Genomic DNA, 26,897 nt, shown 5'->3' with positions numbered 1-26,897 from the left:
AAGAACCCAACTCACACGCGCTTAAGCAACAAGAGAATTATTTCCTCATGTCTTAGAGGCTAGCTCAGAAGATTAAAGGAAAAGTTGCAGGAACAGTGTCCAAGGCAGGATGTGGGACTCACCATGTTCTTTCCACCTCTGCTTGGTTGAATTCTACAGTTAGGCTCACCCCACATAGTAAAGACGGTCACTGCCAGCCATTGGTTCATGTGCTTCCAGCTTAGGAAGAAAGTGCTCTTCTTCCCCTCCCCACCCAAGGCCCATGTTTCAGTTCTAAATAATGACTCAGATTAGCTCTGTTTGAGTCAAGTGCCCACCCTATGGCCAATCATGGTTTCCTGGGAAATAAAGTGATGCTGTTGGTCAAACCTGGGTCATTGGCTCATGGGTTGCTAGAACGTATTATTGTCAGCCCAACTTGAATCCCATGGGATGGGATTGGGGTGATACCTCAAAGTAAGAAAAGTCAAGTAGATCCATTGTTTTGGAAGAGAAGAAATCCTGCTCTTAACTTAGGGGTAGGGTGGGGAATGGAGGTGAGGACAAAAGCAGAGAAGAGATACAATGTCTTGATTCAAAATTTCACCTGGAGAGTTTGTGGTTAAGGCAAAAGATCTAAAGACAGAATAAACAGTATTTGGAAGAAGCTACACCAAAACAGTAACAGTGCTTGTGTGGTAAGATTCCATGCCTTCCACCCCCTTCATATCTTCATTTTTAAATTTTTCTTCCATATGTAATTTACTGGTTTATTGAATGGACTAGACTTGGCAGGATGGAATAAAGAAAAGGCAAGGTTTTCTCTTCCAAATTCCTTCAAGCCATCTGTGAATCTTTCCATATGTTCACTACAAGGGTAGAATTTTACAAGGGGAGAACATTAGAATTGAGGGGCCTTAGAGATCATGTCATTCGGTTCTCTCATTTTACAGATGAGCAGTCTGAAGCCTAAAGATGTTGAGTACCCAAACAGATTAGTGGGATAGTCAGGAAAAGGACCCAAATCTATAGACTACCAATAAAATGTCCTCTCCAGTACACGGGATTCTTTCCTGAGACGGGGAAACTGAAGACCCTCATCTGTAGGTCTACAGAGTGTGTAGGGATTCTTGAAAGGCCTCTAATACTTCAGATGTCATCATAGGGGTTTAATTCCTTGGAGTTAAAGTCTTGATCACATTTTAGAGCAAATCTCCTTGAGGACAGGTAATTCTTAAGCTGATAATTACTTATACTTTAATATAAACGGATTTTGGTTCCCTTTTCAAGTAGGCTTTGGTAGACTGATGGGCAGGATTTACCCAGTGAGTACTGACTTGGGGTAAATTTTGAAATAAATATCCCTTTTTTGTTAATGTCTTTTTTTTTAAAGGTTGGATCTTTCACTATCCTCACACAAAATTGGAAATTCTGAAATGGAAGACAGTCCTTGATATTGCTGTGAAGAAGCTACAAGAAGCCATAATTCGAATGTAGGGAGCCCTCTACAGTCTTCAGAATCATATATTTTTATGAGGCATATGATACAGTAGATAGGCAAGGAGAGGGGTAGAGACTATGTGACCCTGGATAAGTCACCCTATTAACCTTGCCTATTGTATTCATAAGAAGAAAAGATACATGCACACACAAACCTGTCTCTTCCAGGTAACTCTATGACACATGACTTCTCAACCAGCCTTATCATATGACCAGTACAGCATCGTGTGTAACAGTGTTGGGGAAAAGAAGTAGTCAAGGAAAGAAAAGCCAGCTATGAGCAAAATACTGTTCTAAGGAAACATAAAGTCAGTCCCTGTTTTTATGTAAAATTGGAAACTAAACATCTCAGCAAGTTAACAATCAACAGGGGACAAATAAAAGAATCAGGAGGTGATAACGATAGCAGGCATTGACAAAATACTCTGTGCTAGACAGTCAACCAAGCACTTTACATGTTAACTATACTCCTTAAAACCATGCCAGGAGAGAGGTACAGTTATCTCCATTTTACAGACAAGGAAACTAATGTGACACAGATTGTGGCAATTCATTCAGTCATGCAGCAAGACAAAGACAAAGCCAGGGCTGAAACCCAGCTGCATCTGACAGCAAAGTCTACCCACTTTGTTTCTACTCCAGTTCTGTGTGAAAATACCACATACTGTTTGCAGGAATGTATTTTAACACATTCTTAGTATTTAAATTTTTCAAAAATTTAGAAAAGCGTAAGAAGAAAAAACAAACTTTTCAATAAGGGAATACCTTTTTTTACCATTTTGACATATTTTCCTCCAGCTTTTCCATGAGTTACCTGGAAGAGAAGGGTTTGTTTGTGCACATATCTTTTCATATTATGAATACAATAGGCAAGGTGATAGGGTGACTTGTCCAGGGTCACATAGGCTCTATACCCAGGGGTGGGCAAACTTTTTGACTCGAGGGCCACAATGGGTTCTTAAACTGGACCGGAGGGCCGCAACAAAAGCATGGATGGAGTGTTTGTGTGAACTAATATGAATTCAAAGTAAACATCATTACATAAAAGGTCTTTTTTGTTTTGTTTTGTTTTATTCATTTCAAATGGGCCAGATCCGGCCCGCAGGCCGTAGTTTGCCCACGGCTGCTCTATACCTCTCCTTGTCTATCTACATATATAAACACATACACACCCATACATGTAGTTAAGTACTATTTAAATGCTATGTGTTTTACGTGTTTATATATTATCTGTTAAGCTATATACTATCTTTCGAATCCCATTTTGTCCTGCTTTTTCTTTGATAACATGAGCATTTTCCCATGCTGTTAAATTCTTCAGAAATAAGATTTTGCATGGCTGCTTTGAATTAAGTCTATTGCATAGATGTTTCATGCTTTTTTGAACTAGACTCCTATTATTGAATATTTACATTTGTTCAGTGGTCCCATAAATATTTTTCGTTTCTTTGATTCCTTCCTAAAGCTATATTCCTAGAAGTGGAACTTAGTTAAAGTATATAAACATTTTTAAAGTTCTAGAAAGTTACTGCCAAATTGCTTTCTAGAAAAATCATGCCGCTGGCCCTTTATAGTAATGTGAGAGAGGCCATCTCAACAGTCTTAGCACTGAATGTAATTCTTAAGGTTATTCAACCTTGATAAATTGATAGACAAAGAATACTCTTAAGTGTCTATTTACTAACTGGAGAGGTTTAACTTTCTAAGTATTTTTTTTTATAATTTTTATTTCTTAAAGTATTACAAAGAGTATTACATATTTCTCCTTTTTCCCCCCCTTGACATTCCTCCGGCCCCTACCCCCCAGTGTCTTGTGTCCATTGGTTATTCTTGTATGCATGCATATAAGTCCTTCGGTTGATCTCTTAATCTCCCCCCCTAAACCCTCCCCAGGCTTCCCACTGTAGTTTGACAGTCTGTTCAGTGTTGCTCTGCCTCTGCATCTACCCCTGTTCATCAGTCTATACTGGTCGCCATTATCTGTCCCAGCCTCACTGCAGCAGTCCCAACCTCACCGGGGCCGTCTCAGCCTCACCGGGGCCGTTTCAACCTCACCGGGGCCATCCCTACCTTACCAGGGCCGTTTCAACCTCACTGGGGCCGTCCTGACCTCATCGGGGCTGTTTCAACCTCTCCAGTGCCGTTTCAACCTCACCGGGGCCGTCCCGACCTCACCGGGGCCGTCCCGGCCTCACTGGGGCTGTTTCGACCTCAGTGGGGCCATCCCGACCTCACTAGGGCCGTCCCGATCTCACCGGGGCTGTCCCAGCCTCACTGGGGAAACACAAAGTTTGGCCCTCTGTCCCCTGCCGGGCAGCTCCCCACCAGACAAAATCTCCAGGTGTTCCTGGTGGCTGAACATCCAGCACGCCTGCTTGGACCACACCCTCCACCAAGTGCACAGACTGCCCGTCTGCCGTCCCCCAGCGTCCCACGCGAGACTGGGACTGGTGGGCATGTTTGTGTGCCTGCTGGTACAGCGGTTCCATATCACTGGCCCAGCCGGGCCCAACCCCGGCCTGCCCCAAACCCAACTCCGCCCCCCGAGTGCGTCCCTCCCGGATGTGAGGAGCTGAAATCTGCAGCCTGCTGGGTTGGGCTCTGTACTTGGTGACTCTGCACATCCTACTCAGTCTCAATGCTCTTCTTTCTATGTGAGGAGTTGAAATCTGCAGTTTGTTGGGTTGGGCTCTGTACTTGGTGTCTCTGCACATCCTACTCAGTCTCAATGTTCTTTCTTTCCTTCCAGTTGTAGAGCTTCCACTGGGCCAACTTTCCCATGGTTCCGTATGATAGCTGTTTGTCCTATAGTTGGTAGTTTCGATGTTGTTGTGGGAGGCAGCACGCACAGGTCTCTTCCTTATGCCGCCATCTTGGTTCTCCTGGGTCTGCTTCTTGAGTGTGTCTCCCATGGGTGCGAGCAGTTGAAGTCTGCAATTTGTTGGGTTAGGCTGCAAAAGTGCAGGTGGGTCTTTTTGTGCACCTGGCACAGCTTGGATGGGGATGTAAATTGATTAGGGCTGGGTCTCAGGGAGTCGCCATGGCGGAGCAAATAGCACTGGCTGCGTCTCCGCGGCCCCTCGCCTCATTGGGCCACCAGGGCTTCACGTGCCCTAGTGCCAGCGAGCAGCTGTGCGACAGAGCCTCCCTCGCTTTCTGACGGCTGCAAGGCCATGCCATCTCTCCCCGTAGGGTCTGTGCCTCATGATCCCGCCCAAACCAGCTCAGTGGATTTGAGAGTTTGTAAAAGCACAGGCGTTTCCTCTTGTGCCTCTGGCATAGCCCGGATGGGGATGTAAATTGAGTAGGGCGGGGTCTCAGGGATTCACCAGCGCAGAGCAGATAGCAATGGCGGCGTCACTGCAGCCCCTTGCCTCTCCAGGACACCAGGACTTCGAGTCCCCCAGTGCCGGTGAGCAGCCGCACGTCAGGGCTTCCCTCTCTTTCTGACCGCTGCAAGGCCGTGCTGCCTCTCTCCGTGGGATCTGGGGCCTCAGAGACCCGCCCTGAGCAAGCCCAGAGGATTCAAGGGTTTGTAACCGCTTCCAACTGAAAAAAAAAACACCGCGCATCCAGTTGCAGCCCGCCTGGCACGTGACTGTGTACCTCTGTTTTTGGCGCCTCCATAGCTCCCACTCAGTCTCACTGCGCTTCTTTCTTTTCTTCCAGTTGTAGATCTCCCACTGGGCCAACTTCCCCATGATTCTGAGTGGTGGTTGTTTGCCTCATAGTTGGTAGTTTCAATGATGCTGTGAGAGGGCAGCACGCACAGGTCTACTCCCTACGCTGCCATCTTGGTTTCCCCTCTAAGTATTTTTAAAATATATTTTTTATTGATTTTTCACAGAGAGGAAGGGAGAGGGATAGAGAGTTCGAAACATTAATGAGAGAGAAACATCGATCAGTTGCCTCCTGCTCACCCCCCACCGGGGATGTGCCCGCAACCAAGGCACATGCCCTTTACTGGAATCGAACCTGGGACCCTTCAGTCTGCAGGCTGACGCTCTATCCACTGAGCCAACTGGTTAGGGCTCTAAGTATTTTTTGATATTTAAAAATATTTCTTCTGTGAACCAGGTGTTCCTAATCTCTGTACCTTTTCTCCCTATGGATTTTAGAGTCTTTCTTACCTGTTCATTTAAGATTTTAAAGTATTAAGTATATTAATCTTTTGTTATTTGTGATAAATATTCATTTCTCCATTTTATTTCCTTTTAATTTTTAAAAAAATATATTTTATTGATTTTTTACAGAGAGGAAGGGAGAGAGATAGAGAGTTAGAAACATTGATGAGAAAGCAGCATAGATCAGCTGCCTCCTGCACACTCCCTACTGGGGATGTGTCCGCAACCAAGGTACATGCCCTTGACCGGAATCAAACCTGGGACCCTTGAGTCTGCAGGTTGACACTCTATCCACTGAGCCAAGCTGGTTAGGGCTCCTTTTAATTTTATGATTAAGATATCAGTGTTTTAACTTTTCTTATTGTATAATTATCTATGTTTTGTTTTAAGATTTTTCCCTATTTTTTAAGGTTTAAAAAATTTTTTTTAAATATATATATTTTTAATTGATTTCAGAGAGGAAGGGAGAGGAAGAGAGAGATAGAAACATCAATGATGAGAGAGAATCATTAATCCGATGCCTCTTGCATGCTCCCTACTGGGGATTAAGCCCGAAACCTGGGCATTTCCCTTGACCAGGGAATTGAACCGTGACCTCCTGGTTCATAGGTCAACACTCAACCACTGAACCACACCGGCTGGGCTTCCCCATTGTTTTATAAGTGGAAAGTCTTTTCTCATTCTGAGATTAGGTAGACCTACCCTACTTTTTATTTCTTTTTTCTACATTTAGCTGGACATTTTGTTGTGTGTGGTGTGAGGGGATAAGATTCTAGCTTTATTCCTCTGATGCCAAAAATAATGATAGCTGGTATTTATTGGGTGCTAATACTAACAGCCAATGTTTATTGAGTGCTTGTTTTGTGTAAAGCACTACATGAAGCAATTTATATGCTTCCATGAGTAAGTTGCTGTTGTTAGGCCAAGGTCAGAGAGCTAGTTAAGTGGGTGAACTGTTATATAAGCTTAGGTTTGTCTAATACCAAGCCTGTATTTAACCTCAACATTATTATCTCTCTGGAGCCATGTATTAAATATATTCTCTGTTATCCACTGATTTGAATTTTCAACTTAATTACATCTTCAGTCTTATATACATTAGGGTTTGCCTTTGAGCTTTCTGTTCTATTCCATTAACCTGCCTATGAAGTTTTCAGCTATTTTAATTATTCAGATTATAAAATATCAGAGGCAGAGTATGGTCTTAGAAAGAGCCTTGAAACCCAACTGTTTGGGTTAAAATCCCAGGTCCACTCATTCATGTGACTTTGGGAAAGTCAATTAACTTCTCTTTGCTCACTTTCCTCAACTGTGAAATGGGGATAGTCATAGTAGCTATCTTTTACGATTGCTATAAATATTACTAGCCCCCCAAAGTACTCAATAAATGTTAATTATTATTATCTTAATATCTAATACAGCAAAATTCCTCTTGTTACTCTTTCTACATCAAAGTGTCTTAGCCAGTTTTCACAAATGTGTTCTTTCAGGTGAACATAGAATTAGTTTTCCAAGTTTATAAAGGCCTCAAAGTAATGTGAGTCAGGCAGCATATTTTAAGGAAAAGAAAACCAAATGTTCAGGAGGTATACCTGTGAACTCTCTGTACTTCCCACTCAGTTTTGCTATTTACATATAATTGTTCTGAAAAATAAAGGAAAAAATAAGACAAACTTGGAGTCAGAATATCCAGGTTCATTAGTCAAGAGGCATGGGATCTTATGTAAGTATGTGGACTCCCTGAACCTCTGTTTCTTTAGTCATGTAAGAATAATAAGATGTCTTCTACTTACCATAGCAGGCTGTTATGAAGCTTAAAGCAACCCAATATATATAAACATGCTTTGTGGACACTAACACACTAAGCAAATAGAAAGCATTTTAAATAATAACCCAATACCTTCAGATGGTTTCTTGAAACAGTGGGTTGAACCAAGTAGAGATAGCTAGTCAGTGTAGATGGAGGAGGAGAATTTAGCTGGCACACAAGAAGCAGGGGTGAGTTAAGTGCTTTTATGTATGACCCATAGTAATAACGTCAAGGGACTGGAAGTGTGTGTTTTTTTTAAACATGTTTTTATTGATTTCAGAGAGGAAGAGAGAATCATTGATCGGCTGCCCCCTGCATGCCCCACATTGGGGATCGAGCCCACTATCCGGGCATGTGCCCTTAGCCAGAAACGAACCCAGGACCTTTCAGTCTGCAGGCCAATGCTCCATCCACTGAGCCAAATCATCCATGGCAAGAGAGTAGTGTTTCTGTTTGTTTGTTTTTAACAATGAGAATTGCTGAAGCCGGTAGAATTAGTTCCCAAAGGATCTGTCATATACAAAATCCAAGCTTTAAAAAGAATACAGGTAATTTTACATTTTGTGCATTATAAAACATTTCTGCAAGCAAAGCAGCTGAATCCTAACATCCCCTGGTTACCAGGGCTAGAGATACCAATGGAGATTAAATGTATGCTTGCTGGATGAAATGCATTTTTAGGCAAATCAGAACTGTCAGCCTTTTTACCCTACCACATTTCTACCACACTTGCTACCCAGACGTTATAGATGTTTAATATCAAGTCAGATCCAAAGAAAATTAAAGGCAGAAAGAAAGAGTTTTTTCTAACCCCAGTGGCAGTCCACACTGATATAGACTCTGGATTTATCACAGGAAGTCCGGTCTAACAAACATAGTGAACCCTCCCATTCTAGACCAGATCCCAAGGCACATTCTCCAGACAGGTCTACCTAGACCTTTTGTCTGAGCCTGAGTCAGATCTCTGGGCCTTACCTGGTGAAGCTCTAAGTGCTCTGATTTTACTCATATTCACTGGTAGAGCCTGGTGATGCAAAAGCACTACCCTGGGAACCCTGACCCTGTCATTCCTTAGCTGTGTGACCAGAGTACAAGGATCAGTGTCTGTGAAGGTCTAGAGCCAAGATTGGAGTCTACACAGTTTTCATGCTCCCATTTACCAACCATGGGATTTGGGGTACTTAGCTTCCTTTTCTCATATAAAACAGGGATCCTACTAGAATCTGCCACATAGGATTGTTGAAAACATAAAATGAAATAATACAGCTAAATACTATAGGAAAGCCCTAGTCAGTTTGGCTCAGTATATAGAACATTGATCTGCAGACTGAAGGGTTCAGGGTTTGATTCCAGTCAAGGGCACGTACCTCAGTTGCAGGCTGCTCCCCAACCTGGGCCCTGGTCAGGGCACATGCTGGAGGCAACCAATTGATGTGTTTCTCTCACATCAATATTTATCTGTCTTTCCCTCTCTAAAAATCAATAGAAAAATATCCTCAGGTGTGGATAAAAAAAATATGCTATAGTAAATGCTCATTAAACAGTAACTATTATTTAGCAATTATTCCTTTTTCTGTACTTTGGCTTCTTCATCTGTAAAATGGTAATAGGTATTCTCCAAACATTTCTTCAATTCTTACATTCAGTGGATGCCCCCACCGTAAGGAATTTAGCTTACTATTAGACTCTTAGGCCTATGAGATTTGAGGTAATTTGAGATATAGTTCCCTTTCTGTTCCAGCTTCTGTCTTAGAGTGGTATAAATACCAGAAGGCTGGCATAATTGGGTAACATCTGACTTAGAGAAGGACTGTGTCCTTAAGTCCTAGCAATGACTTTTCCTGGGGATGACCATCACCTGAAACTTTTGAGAAATGTGCAAGTGTTAGGACTGCTTTTTTTTTTTTTTAAATATATTTTATTGATTTTTTACAGAGAGGAAAGGAGAGAGATAGAGAGTTAGAAATATCGATGAGAGAGAAACATCGATCAGCTGCCTCCTGCACATCTCCTACTGGGGATGTGCCCGCAACCCAGGTACATGCCCTTGACCGGAATCGAACCCGGGACCCCTCAGTCCGCAGGCCAACGCTCTATCCACTGAGCCAAACCGGTTTCGGCAGGACTGCTTTTTTGAATTAATCAACTTGGTGGTGGTAATCATCACCTGTTGGAAAAACCAGAGGCCAACTTCTGGTCCTTAAGCAAGAAGAGAGTAAGACCATGGCCACTGCCAACATTTTGAGAAAAAGCAGAAAAGAGGCTCTTTGCTGGCATGGGAAGCTGATTAGTCTTAAAGCAATGACTAAAAGACGCTTTAGAAAAGGAAGCACTGCTTTTAAAAGGGTAAAGGGGAACTTTCCTGAATTACAGCTGCCCACTCTGACTATTTAAGTAATGTGGCATTTATAGAATGCAAGAGATTTTGCGTTGGGTTTTTTTGCACTGGAGCTTTTTTATCTTAATTTTTAGTCTTATTGGTAAGGATGTGGAGTGTGCCTTTTTTCTCCCAATGATTATAGGTATTTACACTTTAGTGGCATTCTTACCTTTCTTGTAAGAATAATCCAAAAGATTCATTTGTGGAGAGTCACAGAAAAATAAAATCATGTTTAGGCATTGAATGAAAGGCCAAGATTAGGCTTGGAGAATAGTAATTAGACTCGTGTTTCCAGTGGATTATAATTGTGTGTTGTTAAACTGATATTGTACCATTGATGCTTATCAATGGAGAGGCATGCATGTTTCGGTGTGGGAAAGAATGGCAATCTATAAGTGCTTTGCTTTTGTCATATTGTTTCGATAATTTTGCCCACTCCCCTCATTTTTGACAGTGGGATATGTTTTCATGAGAATATGGGAAAGAAAGGAAGGAGCAGCAGGAGGAGGAAAGCAAGAGAAGAGACAAAGGGGGAAAGAGAGAAAGCTGTTGTTCATTAAGCATTTCCATTTTCCAACTACAAAGTGGCAGATTTGGTCCTTGCCCACCCTCCTGGCTCTGGTTCCTTCCCCGCAAGGCTCACTGGGAAGCATGCCCTCCTGCATCTTGGAAGAACCAGTGACTCTTGATGATTGCTGGGATGCCCACTCCCAGTGCTCAACAATGGTGTGGCTGTTGTACCTTTCCCGCCTTTTATTAATCAGCTGTATTATTTTCAATTACTTATTTTTAAACCTTTAAAAACTCTTCTTTCACCATAACTCTTCCCACACCCCAGATCTCGTACTCAACTGATAAGTGCATGTATTCAGACTATATCTTCCAAATATTCCAAGACCCTCCTTGAGATATGCCAGCTCAATTTCAGGAATTTTCAAGTGCAGCTTAAGATAAAAACATCAAGGATTCATGTTTGAATCTGCTCTAAATCTGAAAGGACTTGCTGAGAGCAGCCTTATACATTCTTTTATGTTGTTACTGAGATTTGCTTGTTTGTGTGTTTGGGTTTTTTATTTATTTTGTTTATTTTTTATTTTGCTCAATTCTCACCCAAAGGATATTTTTCCATTGATTTTTAGAGAGAGTGGAAGGGAGGGGTTAAAACAGAGAGAGAACATCAAACATCAATGTGAGAGAGACACATCGATTGGTTGCCTCCTGCATGCCCACCACCGGGCCGGGGATGGAGCCTGCAACTGTCCTATGTGCCCTTGACCTGAATCGAACCATGGACCCTTCAGTCTGGGGGCCAATGCTCTATCCACTAAACCAAACCAGCTAGGGCTTGTTTGTGTGTCTTGAGTTCCACTCTATGATGCTGTTAGAAATGTCCAAACTGCTTACTCTTCTCTGGGAAGGTGGCTCCTCCTTCCCCTAGTTACATTCCTGACACTTCTGATAATTCTCTAGTGTTGATCATGGATCTCCCATATTGAATGCCCATATTCTATCTTAATAATAGAGAAGCCCAGCAGCCCACTTTTGGTGCTGGGATTACTGAGTAAAAGCAAGCCAGAAGCCCATGTGGCTATTAAGCAGGTGGTGTTGGTCTCCAAGAGAACTAAGACTGTCTCTTTAGTGTATGACCTCTGCTTTGGCAGCCTGACTCTGGAGGCTTCTACTGGCATGTTGCCAACAACTACCTGCTACTTGGGTACACGAGTGTGTAGGAAGCTGGGTAAGAACTAGTAAGGTCTGCTTCATGACTGACCCTCAGATACAGAGCCCTGGCGGGTCTGCATTTCATATTGTGCCCACAGCTCCGACACTAGGAATGTGGGAAATAGTATTGTGAAGTGGAGAGATTTGAGTAGAGAGTTTGGAGTGAATATGCATACACTGAAGCCTGGCTTTCCCATGCAGCTGCGTAACTTGGGCGCTCTCTTTAGAATGGAAATAGATAGCATCTTTCTCATGAATTTTGCCTGTGGAAGACACCTAGTGAATATTTGTGGATGGTTAAATGAATGTTCTAAGAGGCTACCTTAATTTCAGGGTCTAGTCTAAAACCTAAAAGCGAGGTTGTTTCGTATTTACCTAATCTTCCTCTTTATCACCTTATTATTAATAAACATGTATGTGTATAATCCCCACTAAAATGTAATGAAAACAACTAATATTTATAGAGTGCATGCTAAATACTGAGGTCCGTGCATTAACCAGAGATTCCTTACAATTCTGAGAGGTATTGCTATCCATATTTTACAGATGAAGAAACCAAGGCTCATAGTTTAGTACTTGGCTTACTTTCTATGGTCCCAAGTGGCAGTGCCAGGATTCATCTCAGTTCTCATCCAAAGCCTGTGCTGTGTCATACTGCTCCTATGGGGACAAAGGCTACTTACTAGTCCTGCAGTTCCTACAGCCTCTGGTATAGTGCTTCACACACAGTGGGTGCTCAATGAACTCTTTAAAAATGGCAGGCACTCCTTAAATGCTCAGCTAAGGATTTCAAAATCCAGATGCCTTGATTTAAAAGAAGCCCATTAAACACTGGCTGGGTGACTCCCTTGGTTGGAGCATTGTCCCAAACACCAAAAGGTTGTGGGTTCAATTTCCAATCAGGGCACATACCTAGATTACAGGTCCCATCTCTGGTCTGAGCAGAGGCAACTGAGAGATGTTTCTCTCTCTCTCTCATTAATGAACATATCCTCAGGTGAGTAATAAAAATAAAAAAGCCCATTAGAACAGCCATTGGCCATCCTCCAGCCTTTGATAAAACCAAGCAATTAGCCAAGTCTCAAATTCTTTTCTTTTGAACAGCAAAACAGAAGCAGCCAAGCTGAAGAAAGAGGGATTCAACAAACAACTTATTCTGCGCCACTATAATGATCCTAAACCGGAGGCAGAGGTGGACAACAGTCCCCTCGGTTCTCAATATTTCTGGCTGGAGCTGCTGAAGGGGAAGCCTCAGATGCCAGCAGTCCAACAGGATGACCCCGCGATGAAAAAGTTCCATTACGCCTTGATAGACGGTTCCTCCATGATTTAATATCCTTGTGAAATTCCAAAGGGAAAGAAGGATGGAGGGGGCCAGGAATGGTAGAAGAGGCTGACAGGTGGGTTGTTTCTGTATCATCAGAAATTTCCAAAAAGGACGTCTGATGTCTTGTGCTTATTCAGTCCCTTTCTCCCAGGGGTCCGCATTCCCTCATGCTGGGGGAGCAGAAGTCAAAGAGGTTGAGACAAATTCTCCAGTTCACAAACTTTACTTCTATTTGAGAAAACCTCTGGTTATAACCAGACATTTTGTTAAGCACCTGAGTGTTCATGTGTTTCTGAGAAAATGAGTTTTCCTTGCATTTTCTGATTAGTAGAGAGGATGACATGGGGATTTAACATCTAGAAAATCCAATTTAAAGAGAAGAGGGCATTTGTAATAAATTCTTACAAATCCAAAATGAAATAGACCTCAAGAGTCCATCATAGTTTTATAGAGGTTGGTACAGCTAGGTTTTTTAAATTGTTCACATATCCGCAATTATCCCTTAGCCTTCCTTTGCTCCTGTCTGTCCATAGACATTGGTGGGGAGATCCTGTCCTCCTGCTGTGTGCTGGAATGACCACACCCTGCAATGCTGGATACCAACGGGCAACTTTGGTTTTCAGCAACTTTGCCATTAACTGGACCAGTCTGACCAGACTTACCTGTTGTTACTCACATGGTTGATTTCAAAGAATTCAGGGCTAAAATGAGGGTGCAGGTAATTGAGTGTATGGTAGGAACATGCAACTGGGAGTCAGGGAACCAGTGTGCTAGCCTGACACTATCATGCTCAGTGACTATGGGGAATTGAGTCACCCTCTCTGGACTTCTGTTGTGTTATCTGTAAATAGCTAATTGAAATAATTGACTAAGAATTAATGGCATTCTATATAAGAATTATTATTATCATTATTATTAATTATAATTATTATAATTATTATTATCAATATCAGTTCCTTAACCTTGATTTTATCTATCCGTCTGGCCGTGTAGCTGTCTGTCAAAGCTATTCTGCCCTCCCTTGGGGTGGCATGTACACCAACATATTCAGTGACTTGCCAGATCAAGTTATCCTTGGGACCTTTACACCTTTTGGATGTGGTAGTATTTCTTTTCCTAAGGGGTACGTGAGACTCCAGACAAACTAGAACTTGTGGGTAAGCTAAGGGGTAGAGAAAGAGCTAAATCCTAACAAAGGGGAGGGTGGGAAAGCAATCTTTTAGGTGGTCAATCTAATTGGGAAAACTGGTAAGGAAAATGAAACATACACATGTGTTCATGACTGTTCCATGTATGAACTTGCAAATCAGAACAAGCCAAAAGACGTTGAATCCAATTGAGCCATCCATGAAAAGATGCTATGACTCTTAAGAACAGGGGGACCTATATGAATGCAAGACCCCCAAGAATGCACAGGTTGGGAGCTAAAACAGGGAGGCTGTTAATGGGTGAGCCAGGTGTCAGCTGGGCATGTCTGACCCCTTAAGAACTAGATACACTAACAGGACTCCCATTTCACACCCCATTAAATGTTGCTTGTCCTCCTCAAAATTTCTGCAAATTTCTTAGGGGTATGATCTGGTGGTCTCCTCTAGTTTTGAAACCCTGCCTTCTCTGAATATTGTTCTCTACTTTGTCTTGTGTCTGTGAGTTTATTTTGGCTTTTTATTTTTTTTAAATCTTTATTGTTGAAAGTATTACATATATCCCCTTGCCCCCCTCCCCCCATTGACCTCTTCTAGTTCCGCCCCCATCCCCACTGCCCTTCACCACCCTATTGTCTGTGTCCATGGGTTATGCATATATGCGTACAAGTTCTTTGGTTGATCTCTTCCCACTTACCCACCCTCCCCCACCTTCCCTCTGAAATTCCACAGTCTGTTCCATGCTTATCTTTTTATTTGAGCCAACTGGGGAATTTTCTCTTTTCCTTGACTTTCATACACTGTTCACCAGCGGCCTCTGTGAGGGTAGCAGAATTTCTTGGTGGTTTGAGTTACCTAACATTCCCATTAAAAATGTCATGTACATGAACAGTGTAAATACTTGGAAATTTTAAAATTTTCAAATTCACCTATTTGCTGAATTTGAATTTTTGAATGTCCCAAACACATATTTTTCCCGTACCCTTGTTTTGACTTCTCTTGGTTAGAAGACTCTGGGAGTTGGGAGTTAGGTCATCCAGAAAGCAAGGAACTCCCTTCTTTTTTCTTAACCAGCTAATAAATATGTGTTTGTGTGTTTCCGCCATTTTCAGCACTTCATATACACTGACCATGCTTCTGGTGAAGCCCCTTCTCCCTGATTCCTTTCGTTGGCTGTTTTTATGAGCCAAATCACCTGTCAAAATATGTCAACAGCTTGCCAGCTGAGAAAGTGCAGGTCAGCAAAAAGCTAAGAGAAATAAAAGGCTGATGCTTGATTCTCAAGATGCAAATAGAAAAGAGACAGATTAATGGGGCAGCAAAGTGCCTCAGTGAGTGGCATGTATACACCTGTCCTTGGTGGGGAAGAGCTTTTCCCAACTTTGATGTTGAGATGAAAAGAAGATGACAGAATCAGGAAGCATTTCAAAGGCTGAGAAAGCACATACTTTCCTCTCCCAACCCTAGTAGTTGAACAGTTTTGAAAGAGTCGGAAACACTATGTAGTTTTTATGGCATTTTAACTTTAACATCTTATTCTGTGACACTACAGACAAGGTGGAAAAGTAACAATTTCTTTTATGAAGAACAAATATATTTTACTTGATTTTTAAGGGATTGTTAAAGTTAGACTCTTTTTTTTTCCTCAAATATATTTTATTTTATTGATTTTTTTACAGAGAGGAAGGGAAAAGGATAGAGAGTTAGAAACATTGATGAGACAGAAACATCGATCCGCTGCCTCCTGCACACCCCTTACTGGGGATGTGCCTGCAGCCAAGGTACATGCTCTTGACTGGAATTGAACCTGGGACCCTTCAGTCCGCAGGCCGATGCTCTATCCACTCTGCCAAACGGTTAGGGCTAAAGTTAGATTCTTTAGAAACTTTTCTGGTGAGCTTGCTTAAAACATATCCCCTTTATTAATTGCAAATATATATCACTTTAAGTCAAGAAAGCCCTTTTTTTAAAAAAAAAGTCAAGAGATAACTTTTTGCCTGGCCATCATGTCTCAGTGATTGAGCATTGACCTATGTGCCAGGAGGTCACAGATCAATTCCTGGTCAGGGCACATGCTCAGGTTGCGGGCTTGATCTCCAGTGGAGGGTGTGGGGTGAGGGAGGCATGCAGGAGGTAGACAATCAATGATTCTCTCTCATCATTGATGTTTCTATCTCTTTCCCTCTCTCTTCCTCTCTGAAATCTTTTTTTTTTTAAAGAGATAACTTTTCCATGTTTTTATTTTTCCCAGGAACCCCATGGTTAGGTCTAATTCCCACTTGAGGAAACTGAGGTTCAAAGAAGATATATACCTTTACCAAAGCCCCATTATAGAGAAAAGCATTGGTTAGTTTTCAGACTCTAATTGTGATGTGCTCTTTTCTCTTTCCAACCCTTAACATGTTGAGAGAGAGTATATACTACATGAATAATAATAAGAGTAGATGCTATAATGATGATGGTGGTGGTGGTGGTGGTGGTGGTGGTGATGGTGATGCTTTGATTATGAATATGGGCTTTGGGGTTAGACATATCTATCACTTGACTAGAGCAACAGGGCAACTGGGGCATATGTCTCCAGTATCTGGCAAGCTTGCTCAGGTTTCTTCACATGGCGGCTGAGTTCTAAAAGCAACAATAGTGAAGATGAATCCCAGTGCATAAGCACTTTTCCAGCCTCTCCGGACATCGCGTTTGCTAATGATTCACTGATCAAAGCAAGTCACATGGCCAAATCAGGAGATGGAGAAAATACTCTTACTCTTTATGGGAGAAGCTGCAAACTATTGCAGCCATTATTTATTTATTTATTTATTTATTTATTTATCTTTTTGCATTTTATCACAAGGGCAACACCTGAATCTAAATTATTACTACTCTCTCTCTCTCTCTTTCTCCCTCCCACCTTTGCCTCTCTCCATCCCCAATTCTATTTTGCCCAATTATAGTAGAATTTAAGAAGTATAAACACATATAAGATGGTTCACGCTAGAATTCATCTGTTAACCACCAATCCCTCCTTTTAAAGGTTTCGATGAAAACTCACAAGGCTTGATTCTCTTCTTTCTCCTGGTTTTGGTCTAGATATTCTTATACTCTCACCTGGAAGTCTATGTCATCCTGTAATTCTTTTCTATATCCTGTGTTGGTACAACCTGGATTGATCACTCCCTTTTATCTTAGGTCTCTCCCTTTTATCTTCTGCTCATAAAGCTCAGACACTCTGAAGTCTGTATTTTTATAGCTTTTGTGATTTCTGCTCTTTAATATTGTACAGAATCCCACACTTTGTGAACCAATTAACAGTCACTCATTATTCCAATCCCTCACCTACAACCCTAGACAACTACTAATTTACTTTCTGCCCCTATAGATTCGTCTATTCCAGATATTTCCTATAAATGAAATAATATAATATGTGGTCTTTTGTGACTAGCTTTTTTCACTTAGCATAAAGTTTTCATGGTCCATCTATGTTGTAGCATGTATTAGCACTTAGTTCTTTTTTATGGCCAAATAATATTCCATTGTGTGGCTATACCACCTTTTGTTTCTCCATTCATCTGTTGATGAACATTTGTGTTGTTTCTACTTTTTGGCTTCTATGAATAATGTTGTTGTGAACATTCATGTATAAGTTTTATGTTGACATATGTTTTCATTTCTCTTTGGTAAATACCTATGAGTGGAGTTGCTGGGTCATATGGTAACTATTTTATTTTATTTTTTACTTTTTGAGAAACTTGCAGACTGTTTTCCAATAAAACCTTTTCTAACCACTTTTTTTAAAAATTTTTTTTGAAATAGCAGATTGACACAGTGCTTTATTTCAGCTGTCTGTACAAAGGAAGATAAGGAGCATCCCTATCTGATACATGTAAAAATATTAAGGATGTACAGTGTACAAAAACAGTTTTTCGTCATTAGTTCATATCCTTGTGGGTCATGTACTTGAGGTAAGAAACAGGGGTTTTTTTGTTGTTTTTTTAATATATTTTTTTAAAATATATATTTTATTGATTTTTTACAGAGAGGAAGGGAGAGGGATAGAGAGTTAGAACCATCAATGAGAGAGAAACATTGATCAGCTGCCTCCTGCACACCCCCCACTGGGGATGTGCCTGCAACCAAGGTACATGTCCTTGACCGGAATCGAACCTGGGACCCTTGAGTCCGCAGGCTGACGCTCTATCCATTGAGCCAAACCGGTTAGGGCAAGAAACAGTTTTAATATGACTGACAGTAAAAGTGATACAGTTCCTGAGGTTCATAGTTGCGTCTGCTTAAAACCCTTAACCAGATGTCTAAATCTTGCACAGATCTAATGAAAGAGCTAGCAAGGTCAAGAAATGTCACAAACTCTAAAGTTGCAGGGAGGTAATTCAATGACCAATTTAGAGGTTTTCTTTTTTTTTTTTTTTTTTAAATATATTTTATTGATTTTTTACAGAGAGGAAGGAAGAGATATAGAGAGTTAGAAACATCGATGACAGAGAAACATCGATCAGCTGCCTCCTGCACATCTCCTACTGGGGATGTGCCCGCAACCCAGGTACATGCCCTTGACCGGAATCGAACCTGGGACCTTTCAGTCCGCAGGCCGACGCTCTATCCACTGAGCCAAACCGGTTTCGGCTAGAGGTTTTCTTTTTATTTAAATAAACTACAGGCCCGGTGCACAAAAATTTGTGCACTCGGGGGTAGGGGATCCCTCAGCCCGGCCTGTGCCCTCTCGCAGTCTGGGACCCCTCGGGGGTGACCACTTGCTGGCTTAGGCCTGCTCCCCGGGGGATTGGGCCTAAGCTGGTGGTAATCAGACATCCCTCTGGCAGCCCAGCAGCCCTCGGGGGATGCCCACTTGCCAGTAGGGAGCAGACCTAAGCTGCAGTTGGATATCCTTAGCACTGCTGAGGAGGCAGGAGAGGCTCCCACTACCACTGCTGTACTGGTAGCCACCAGCCTGGCTTGTGGCTGAGCAGAGCTCCCTGCTGTGAGAGCACACTGACCACCAGAGGGCAGCTCCTGCATTGAGCGTCTGCCCCCTGGTGGTCAGTGTGTGTCATAGTGACCAGTCATTCCCAGTTCTTCTGCTGTTAGGGTCAGTTTGCATATTACCGTTACTATATAGATAAGAGGCCTGGTGCACGGGTGGGGGCCGGCTGGTTTGCCCTGAAGGGTGTCCCGGATCAGGGTGGGGGTCTCGCTTGGGTGCCTGGCCATCTTAGATGAGGGGATGATGGTTGTTTGCAGCTGGTCACACCCCCTTCAGGGTGGGGTCCCCACTGAGGTGCCTGGCCAGTCTGGGCGAGGGGCTGAGGGCCATTTTCAGGCTGGTGGGTGAATGAAGCTCCCAACCTCTCCTTTTTTTCTTTCTTTTCTATTCTGGGATTTATTTACCTTCTATGGCTGTCACTGGAGCTGAGAGCTGGCTTTAGCTCTGAGGCTTGGCTCCAGCTCTGAGACCTCGGCTGCTGAAAGCAGGTATCTGAGTTTTGTTTAGCTTCTATAATTGAAACACTGTTGCAACTCTACCTCTGAGGCCCAGCTGGCTGAAAGCAGGTTTCTGGGGATTGTTTAGCTTCTATATTTGCAACATAGTTGCTTAGAGTGCAGCTCAGAGCTGGGCGGTGGCAGGCGGGGAACCTTGGCTTCTCACTGGAGCAAGCAAGCCTCCCGTTTGCTTCAGCTGCCTGGCTGCCAGCCGCCATCTTAGTTGGCAGTTAATTTGCATATCGCCCTGATTAGCCAATGGGAAGCGTGTTGGAGGTACGATTAATTACTATGTTTGTCTATTATTAGATAGGATACTTTACATTTCATGCTCACCTATAATGCACTCCCAAGAGCAAGATACGGAGATTCTACCGGAAATGGTACAAAGAGTAGCAGCAAAGTGTGGACACTGAGGTGTGTGGAGACCCTGCAGTTAGGAAGGAAGGCTTTTGTTCTGTCCTCCGGAGAAGCAAGTAGCCCCTGTGAGAACAGTCTAAGTTCCATCCTCTCCTTTCTATTACTCTAGTGATGACTTTATTTATTTATTCTCAGTACTAATCTTAATTCAAAATTAAATGTCCCTTTACTGGGTCTGTGCAACTAGAATGTGAGCTCCTTTATAGGAGAGACCACATCTGTCTTGTTTACTGCTCTACCCCCAACATAATAACGTGCCCAGTATAGAGTGAGTGCTTATTAAATACTTGAATAATTGAATAATGAGTGATCAAGAGCTTTTAGGAATATTTGTGTCAGGCTATTGAAAATGGGTAGATGGAGAGGCTGGGACAGACAGGATTTTAAGAGAGCCAGCCATAAATATTTAATCAAAGGGGTTGCAGCAGTTAGAATATTTTTTTGCTGAAAGTAGAGTTAGAATACTTTGCTATAGCAAGTAACAGAAAAATCCCATTTAAAATTGGAGATAGGATGAAGTCTAGATGTAGCATAATTTATGGCTCAATGATGTCATCAAAGACCCAGGTTCTTTAAATCCCCCCCCTTAGCTATTCATAGCATTCATTCTTCAAATGTTCCCGTGATGGCAACCAAAGACACTACATCTTCTTTTTCATATCTAGTGGTGGGGGTGGAAGGGGGGCTGTTTTTCAAAAATAAACTATATGTCCTATCTTTCAGTTTCTTTAGGCCAACTTAATCATAGGCCCACCCCTGAACCAAGGGAATGCCATGTACCTTTGATCTTAGACTACTCAACATCTACCCCTGTAAATGGGGATGGACTCAGTGAGGGGTGAAGAGCTTAATGAATAGGAATTTGTTAGAAAGAAAGGAAGGGATAGAGAGTGGATGCTGGGTAGAAACTAGAATGTTTAGTGCCCTGATCAAACTTTAATATTGCCAATGAGTCTAGTTTATACTGGGGAATGGTTTCCTTGGTTATTTGTTGCATAAAATTAAATATCCAAGGTCAGAATTATATCCATGAAACAAAGAGGAGATGACAAAACTCCCCCCACCCCCACTTGTGGTTGCCTTCATCATTTTCTCTTTGTCTTCTTTGATAATAGTAACTAAGCAGATGAATACAGCACCATCTGCTGATGATATTTTGGGAACTTCAGAGAAGCCCAAAATGCTAAGCCTCACAGCTAAGTCTTGCCCTGTGTAATTTCATCCTGGGCACCACAGGCCATTCCTTGGCAGAGGATACTGTCTGCTTTCAGCATAACTGAAAGCTCGGAAAGAGAGAGGACAAAACAACAACAAAAAAGCTGCCTTGAAAGGGATTTCATTACTTCACTGTTAATGATCTTTTAAACCGTCTTCCTGTTGTGCATTTGTCATCCCACCAAAGGGGAGTCTTGGTAAGAAGGCTCAGCAACTTGAACCTTCAGGAAGATGAATGAAATGGCTGTGTGGATGGGGACCCTTGTTGCAAGGATTCAGTGTATAGGGAAGGCCACACAGGCAGGTAGACTGTTGCTACAGCTAGAACTTTTGCTGCAGAGCAGGGGTGGATGGCTAAGGTCTTCCCTGAGATGCCTCACAGGAATGAGAACAGCTGGAGGCTGGCCTGGCCAGGGTGAGTAAAAGGGTGCACTCTTCAAGAAAGGAATGCGTTCTAGGTGTCCAAGGCTCAGGGCTCCTATTCTTATTTCTTTGTTTGGTTGCTTCACTCCTTTAGCATATCTGTTGAACTATGGGCTCCTCAATTATGCTAAAAGCACCCCTTTTATACTGTGAACTGTTATTGTTCCATTAAATGGTGAGCCCCTCTGTTGAACTTTCTATTAGGTGGCAGGTACTCTGTTTACTAACTTCCCTCCATCCATTTTTTCAGCTGGGAAGTGGGGCTCATAATACCTATAAATGGAATTGTCAATAAAAGCCAACACTGTTAAAGGACTTACAGGGTGCCTGGCTCCGTTATATATATTAGCTCATTTAGTCCTCAGAACAGCTCTGTGCGGTAGATGCTATCGTTTTTGCCATTTTTAAGATAAAGAAACCGAACCACAGAAAATGTAAGAAATAGTCCACATTCATACAATTCGGAAATGGAAGAGCCAGTTTCAATACCATTAACTATCTGGCTCTACAGTGGTTTGTAACCATTAAGCAACAATGGCCTGTTAAAACATGTATTTAAGACTTGGTACATAGTAGACTCCCAATAAATATTATCTGTCAAAATAATTATTAGCACAGGACTCAAAATGTCGTGAGTGCAGAGAGAACACCTTGCTCTGGGCATCCCTAGATGCCTGAGAATGCCTGAACAGTCTTGCATCTAACAGATACCAATATGTACTTGTTTAATTGAATCCATTCTATCAGTGCAATTCAGACTTTTGTTAAGCCCCTCCCTTTGTCAGGTTCTGTGCTAAGAAGAGAGAAGACACAAAGATGATTTAGGCATAAACACATAATGTGATATTACTCATCCAGAAAAGCTAATGAAATGCTAGGCTGCATTAATACACCTGTATTAAAGTATGGGGAAGATAAAATTGCTACATCCTTGTTCTTCGTCACCCAAATCCCATCTATCCAGTCTGGTTGATTCTTGAATCATGAATGTGCCTCCATCTCTCTCACTCCTGCCCTAGTCCAAGCTGTCGTCCTTTCTCCTGGACCACCTCTGTGAGCTCTTAACGAGTCTCTGGCATTTACTTTAATTATGTACCAATCTGTTTGATCATGCCACTTCTTTGTTTCATTATTAAACCCTTCTATAATTTTTTGCTCTTACCACAAAATTCATGATATGGAGAAGGGAGCCATGCACATCTGGCTCCTACCAGCCAATCACTCCAGTGTCATTTACACCACTCTGGACTCTAGCCACGTTGGTTTTCTTTCAGTCCTTTGAATACACTGTGCCCATCGCCTTCCTCATGGGCTTTTATATATATTACTAGAGGCCCGGTGCACAAAAATTTGTGCACTGGTCGGGGGGGGGGGGGTGTCCCTCAGCCCCACTTGTGCCCTCTCACAGTCTGGGACCCCTCGAGAGATAATGACCTGCTGGCTTAGACCCACTCCCAGGTGACAGAGGGCAGGCCCAATCCCTAGGTGCCTGCCCCTGGTCAGGCTCAGAGCAGGGCCAATTGGGGAGTTGGGGCACTGCCCCCTGTCATGCACAGAGCAGGGCAGATCGGGAGGTTGCGATGCCACCCCTAGTCACGCTTAGGGTAGGGCCGATTGGGGGGTTGGGGCACCGCCCCCTGTCACACTCAAGGCAAGGTCGATGGGGAGGTTGTGGCGCCACTCCCTGTCATGCACAGAGCAGGGCCAATCAGGGGATTGGGGCGCTGTCCCCTGTCACACACAGAGCAGGGCCCATTAGGGGGTTGGGGCTCCATACCCTGTCACACACAGAGCAGGGCCGATCAGGGGGTTGGGACGCCGCTGCTGTCACACTCAGGGCAGGGCCGATGGGGAGGTTGTGGCTCTACCCCGTCACACACAGAGCAGGGCCTATGGGGGGGTTGGGGCGCTGCACCCTGTCACACACAGAGCAGGGCCAATCAGGGGTTTGAGGAGCTCCCCCCTATCAGGCACAGAGCAGGGTCAATCAGGGGGTTGGGGTGCCTTCCCCTGTCAGGAACAGAGCAGGGCAGATAGGGAGGTTCTGGCCCCCTGTCACACACAGAGCCGCAGGGCAATCAGGGGGTTTGGGTGCTGCCCCCTGTCATGCTGCTCCAGGGGCCAGGAAGCCTCATGGCTCCGCTGATCCCGGGTTCGGGAGGCCTCGCGGCTCTGCTGATCCCAGGGCTGGGAGGCATATTACCCTTTTACTATATAGGATAGAGGCCTGGTGCACGGGTGGGGGCTGGCTGGTTTGCCCTGAAGGGTGTCCCGGATCAGGATAGGGGTCCCGTTTGGGTGCCTGGCCAGCCTGGATGAGGGGATGATGGCTGTTTGCAGCTGGTCACACCCCCTTCAGGGTGGGGGTCCCACTTGGGTGCCTGGCCAGTCTGGATGAGGGGATGATGGCTGTTTGTAGCTGGTCACACCCCCTTCAGGGTGGGGGTCCCCACTGGGGTGCCTGGCCAGTCTGGGTGAGGGGCTGAGGGCCGTTTTCAGGCTGGCGGGCGATTGAAGCTCCCAACCTCTCTTTTTTTCTTTTTTCTTTTTTTATTCTGGGATTTATTTACCTTCTATGGCTGTAAGCCAGCTTTAGCTCTGAGGCCGGCTCCAGCTTGAGGCCTCGGCTGCTGAAAGCAGGAATCTAGGGTTTGTTTGGGTTCTATAATTGCAACATTGTTTCGGTCCTGCTCGCTCCAGCTCTGATGGCTGAAAGCAGGTTTCTGGGGATTGTTTAGCTTCTATATTTGCAACAATGTTTCTTAGAGAGCAGCTCAGAGGCTGGCAGTGGCAGGCGGGGAACCTTGGCTTCCTCCGTCACTGGAGCAAGCAAGCCTCCTGTTCACTTCAGCTGCCTGGCTACCGGCCGCCATCTTGGTTGGCAGTTAATTTGCATATCGCCCTGATTAGCCAATGGGAAGGGTAGCGAAGTTACGGTTAATTACCATGTTTCTCTTTTATTAGATAGGACTAGAGGCCTGGTGCACAAAAATTTGTGCACTCGGGGGGGAAGGGGGGGTCCCTCAGCCCGTCCTGTGCCCTCTCGCAGTCTGGGACCCCTCGGGAGATAACGACCTGCTGGCTTAGGCCTGCCCCCGGGTGGCAGAGGGCAGGCCCAATCCCTAGGTGCAGCCCCTGGTCACGCTCAGGGTAGGGCCGATTGGGAGTTGGGGCACCGCCCCCTGTCACACTCAAGGCAGGGTTGATGGGGAGGTTGCAGTGCCACCCACTGTCACACACAGAGCAGGGCCAATCAGGGGGTTGGGGCGCTGCCCCCTGTCACGCACAGAGCAGGGCCCATCAGGGGGGTTGGGGGTCCATACCCTGTCACACACAGAGCAGGGCCCATCAGGGGGTTGGGGAGCTCCCCCCTGTCATGCACAGAGCAGGGCCCATTAGGAGGTTGGGGAGCTCCCCCCTGTCACGCACAGAGTAGGGCCGATAGGGGAGTTAGGGCACTGCCCCCTGTCACACACAGAGCAGGGCGGATCAGGGGGTTGGGGCGCCGCCACTGTCACACACAGAGCCGCAGGGCGATCAGGAGGTTTGGGCGCTGCCCCCTGTCATGCTGATCCGGTGCCAGGAGGCCTCCCGGCTCCGCTGATCCCGGTGCTGGGAGGCATATTACCCTTTTACTATATAGGATAGAGGCCTGGGGGCCGGCTGGTTTGCCCTGAAGGGTGTCCTGGATCAGGGTGGGGGTCCCCACTGGGGTGCCTGGCCAGTCTGGGTGAGGGGCTGAGGGCTGCCTTCAGGCTGGCGATTGACCGAATCTCCCAACCGCTCCTTTTTTTCTTTTTTTTTTTATTCTGGGCCAGCTTTAGCTCTGGCTCTAGCTCTGAGGCCTCCGCTGCTGGTTTGTTTGCTGTTCTATAATCGAAACAATGTATAACTTCAGCTCTGAGATCCCGGCTGGCTATATTTGTTACAAAGTTTCAAACTGTCGGCTGAGAGTTGGAGTCTGCAGTCACGGGAGCAAGCAAGCCTCATGTTCGCTTCCAGCTGCCTGGCTGCCGGCCGCCATCTTGGCTGAAAGTTAATTTGCATAAGGATACGCTGATTAGCCAATGGGAAGGGTAGCGGTCGTACGCCAATTACCATGTTTCTCTTTTATTAGTGTAGAAGATTGCATTCATTTGGAACACAGTTCTGGGACAAATGTCCATCTCTGATTCAATAGCAACAGTAAGGCAGCAGGGCCACATGGTATATAATCATGGATAGCAGGGTCCATTCCTGAAATGGAAGGGGATGTGTCTCAGAGAAGGGAGATCTTGATCATCTGAGAGGTATATACCAACATTCTCTTCAAGGGAGATATTCAGGTAGAGGCAAGGTGACCATCCTCCAAGAATGTGATAGGAGGAAGTCCTATCCTCTTGAAGGCTGTGACCTGGTGACTTCCACCACCTTGGCCAAATCAATGAGTACATGAAGGTTTCTTGTAAATGAGTCATGTTTCTTTCTTTTTTTGGCAGCCAAATAATATCAATGATGTTTAATGAGGATGGAGGCCTGGTGATCAACAAAAATGGATACATTGTAAGAGAATGGGCATGGCCTTCAAAGGGAAAACTTGATGATCCTGTTGAAATTTTGGTAACATATTACAATTTATCATTTTTCTGGTCATTGATTATGCTTTAACCATAATTTTCTTTGTGGACCTGAAATATACTATTGAAGAAGGAGGGTTGAGAGAACTGAGTTATTCAGTTTGGATGTCTTCACTAGCTAACTAAGCTGGTAAATCTTTATTTCAGTTCTTTACTTCACTTGGCACTTTACTTGGTCCTTTCATGATGTATTTATCTTTGCTAAGCAGCAATTACTTAAACAGTAGTTTAAAAATTATTATTATTAAAACTTGTGCCTACTATAAAACATTTTAAAAAAAAGAAAGTATCTGCCGTAACCGGTTTGGCTCAGTGGATAGAGCGTTGGCCTGCGGGACTGAAAGGTCCCAGGTTCCATTCCGGTGTACCTTGATTGCGGGCACATCTCCAGTAGGGAGTGTGCAGGAGGCAGCTGATCGATGTTTCTCTCTCATCTATGTTTCTAACTCTCTATCTCTCTCCCTTCCTCTCTGTAAAAAAATCAATAAAATATATTTAAAAAAATAAGAAAGTATACAATGTTCAAAGTGAAAGTCTTCTTCTCAGTCTCACTGTGCAGAAATTACCTCTGTTGACAGCTCAGTATATGTCTCTGTAGGATCAAGGATCAAACATTCAGATAATTAGGAGTGAGCCTGCCATGTGGAACTGCAGTGGACTGGGATGTCTGTATCCCCTGAAGAGGCAGCCTCTACTCAGGGCTAGAGGCTGTTACCACAAGGGAATATGGGCTTGGGCTTGCTATC

The 26,897-nt window shown here is 43.9% G+C and overlaps 2 protein-coding genes across 3 annotated transcripts in view; both read left to right on the top strand.

Moving 5' to 3' along the window:
• The window catches only part of LOC139007427 (uncharacterized), a 44,885-nt gene extending 31,978 nt beyond the window's left edge, over positions 1-12,907 (top strand). For both annotated transcript variants that reach the window (XM_070410851.1, XM_070410850.1), the window contains 2 exons: positions 1,373-1,472; positions 12,620-12,907. In XM_070410851.1, coding sequence (XP_070266952.1) covers positions 1,373-1,472; positions 12,620-12,848 — 329 coding nt within the window. In that variant the 3' untranslated portion in view covers positions 12,849-12,907. The remainder of the gene's footprint in view (positions 1-1,372; positions 1,473-12,619) is intronic.
• Positions 12,908-13,821: 914 nt separating this feature from the next.
• The window catches only part of LOC139007426 (uncharacterized protein C3orf20-like), a 54,939-nt gene continuing 41,863 nt past the window's right edge, over positions 13,822-26,897 (top strand). The window contains exons 1-2 of the mRNA XM_070410849.1: positions 13,822-13,965; positions 26,014-26,134. Coding sequence (XP_070266950.1) covers positions 13,874-13,965; positions 26,014-26,134 — 213 coding nt within the window. The 5' untranslated portion in view covers positions 13,822-13,873. The remainder of the gene's footprint in view (positions 13,966-26,013; positions 26,135-26,897) is intronic.

This window comes from Myotis yumanensis, unplaced genomic scaffold, assembly GCF_028538775.1.
Source record: "Myotis yumanensis isolate MYYU_CA2020_CCGP unplaced genomic scaffold, mMyoYum1.0.hap1 SCAF_3, whole genome shotgun sequence".
In the NCBI taxonomy this organism is placed as follows: domain Eukaryota; kingdom Metazoa; phylum Chordata; class Mammalia; order Chiroptera; family Vespertilionidae; genus Myotis; species Myotis yumanensis.
The sequence above is the reverse complement of the archived record's forward strand: the minus strand, read 5'-3'. Positions and strand labels throughout refer to the sequence as shown.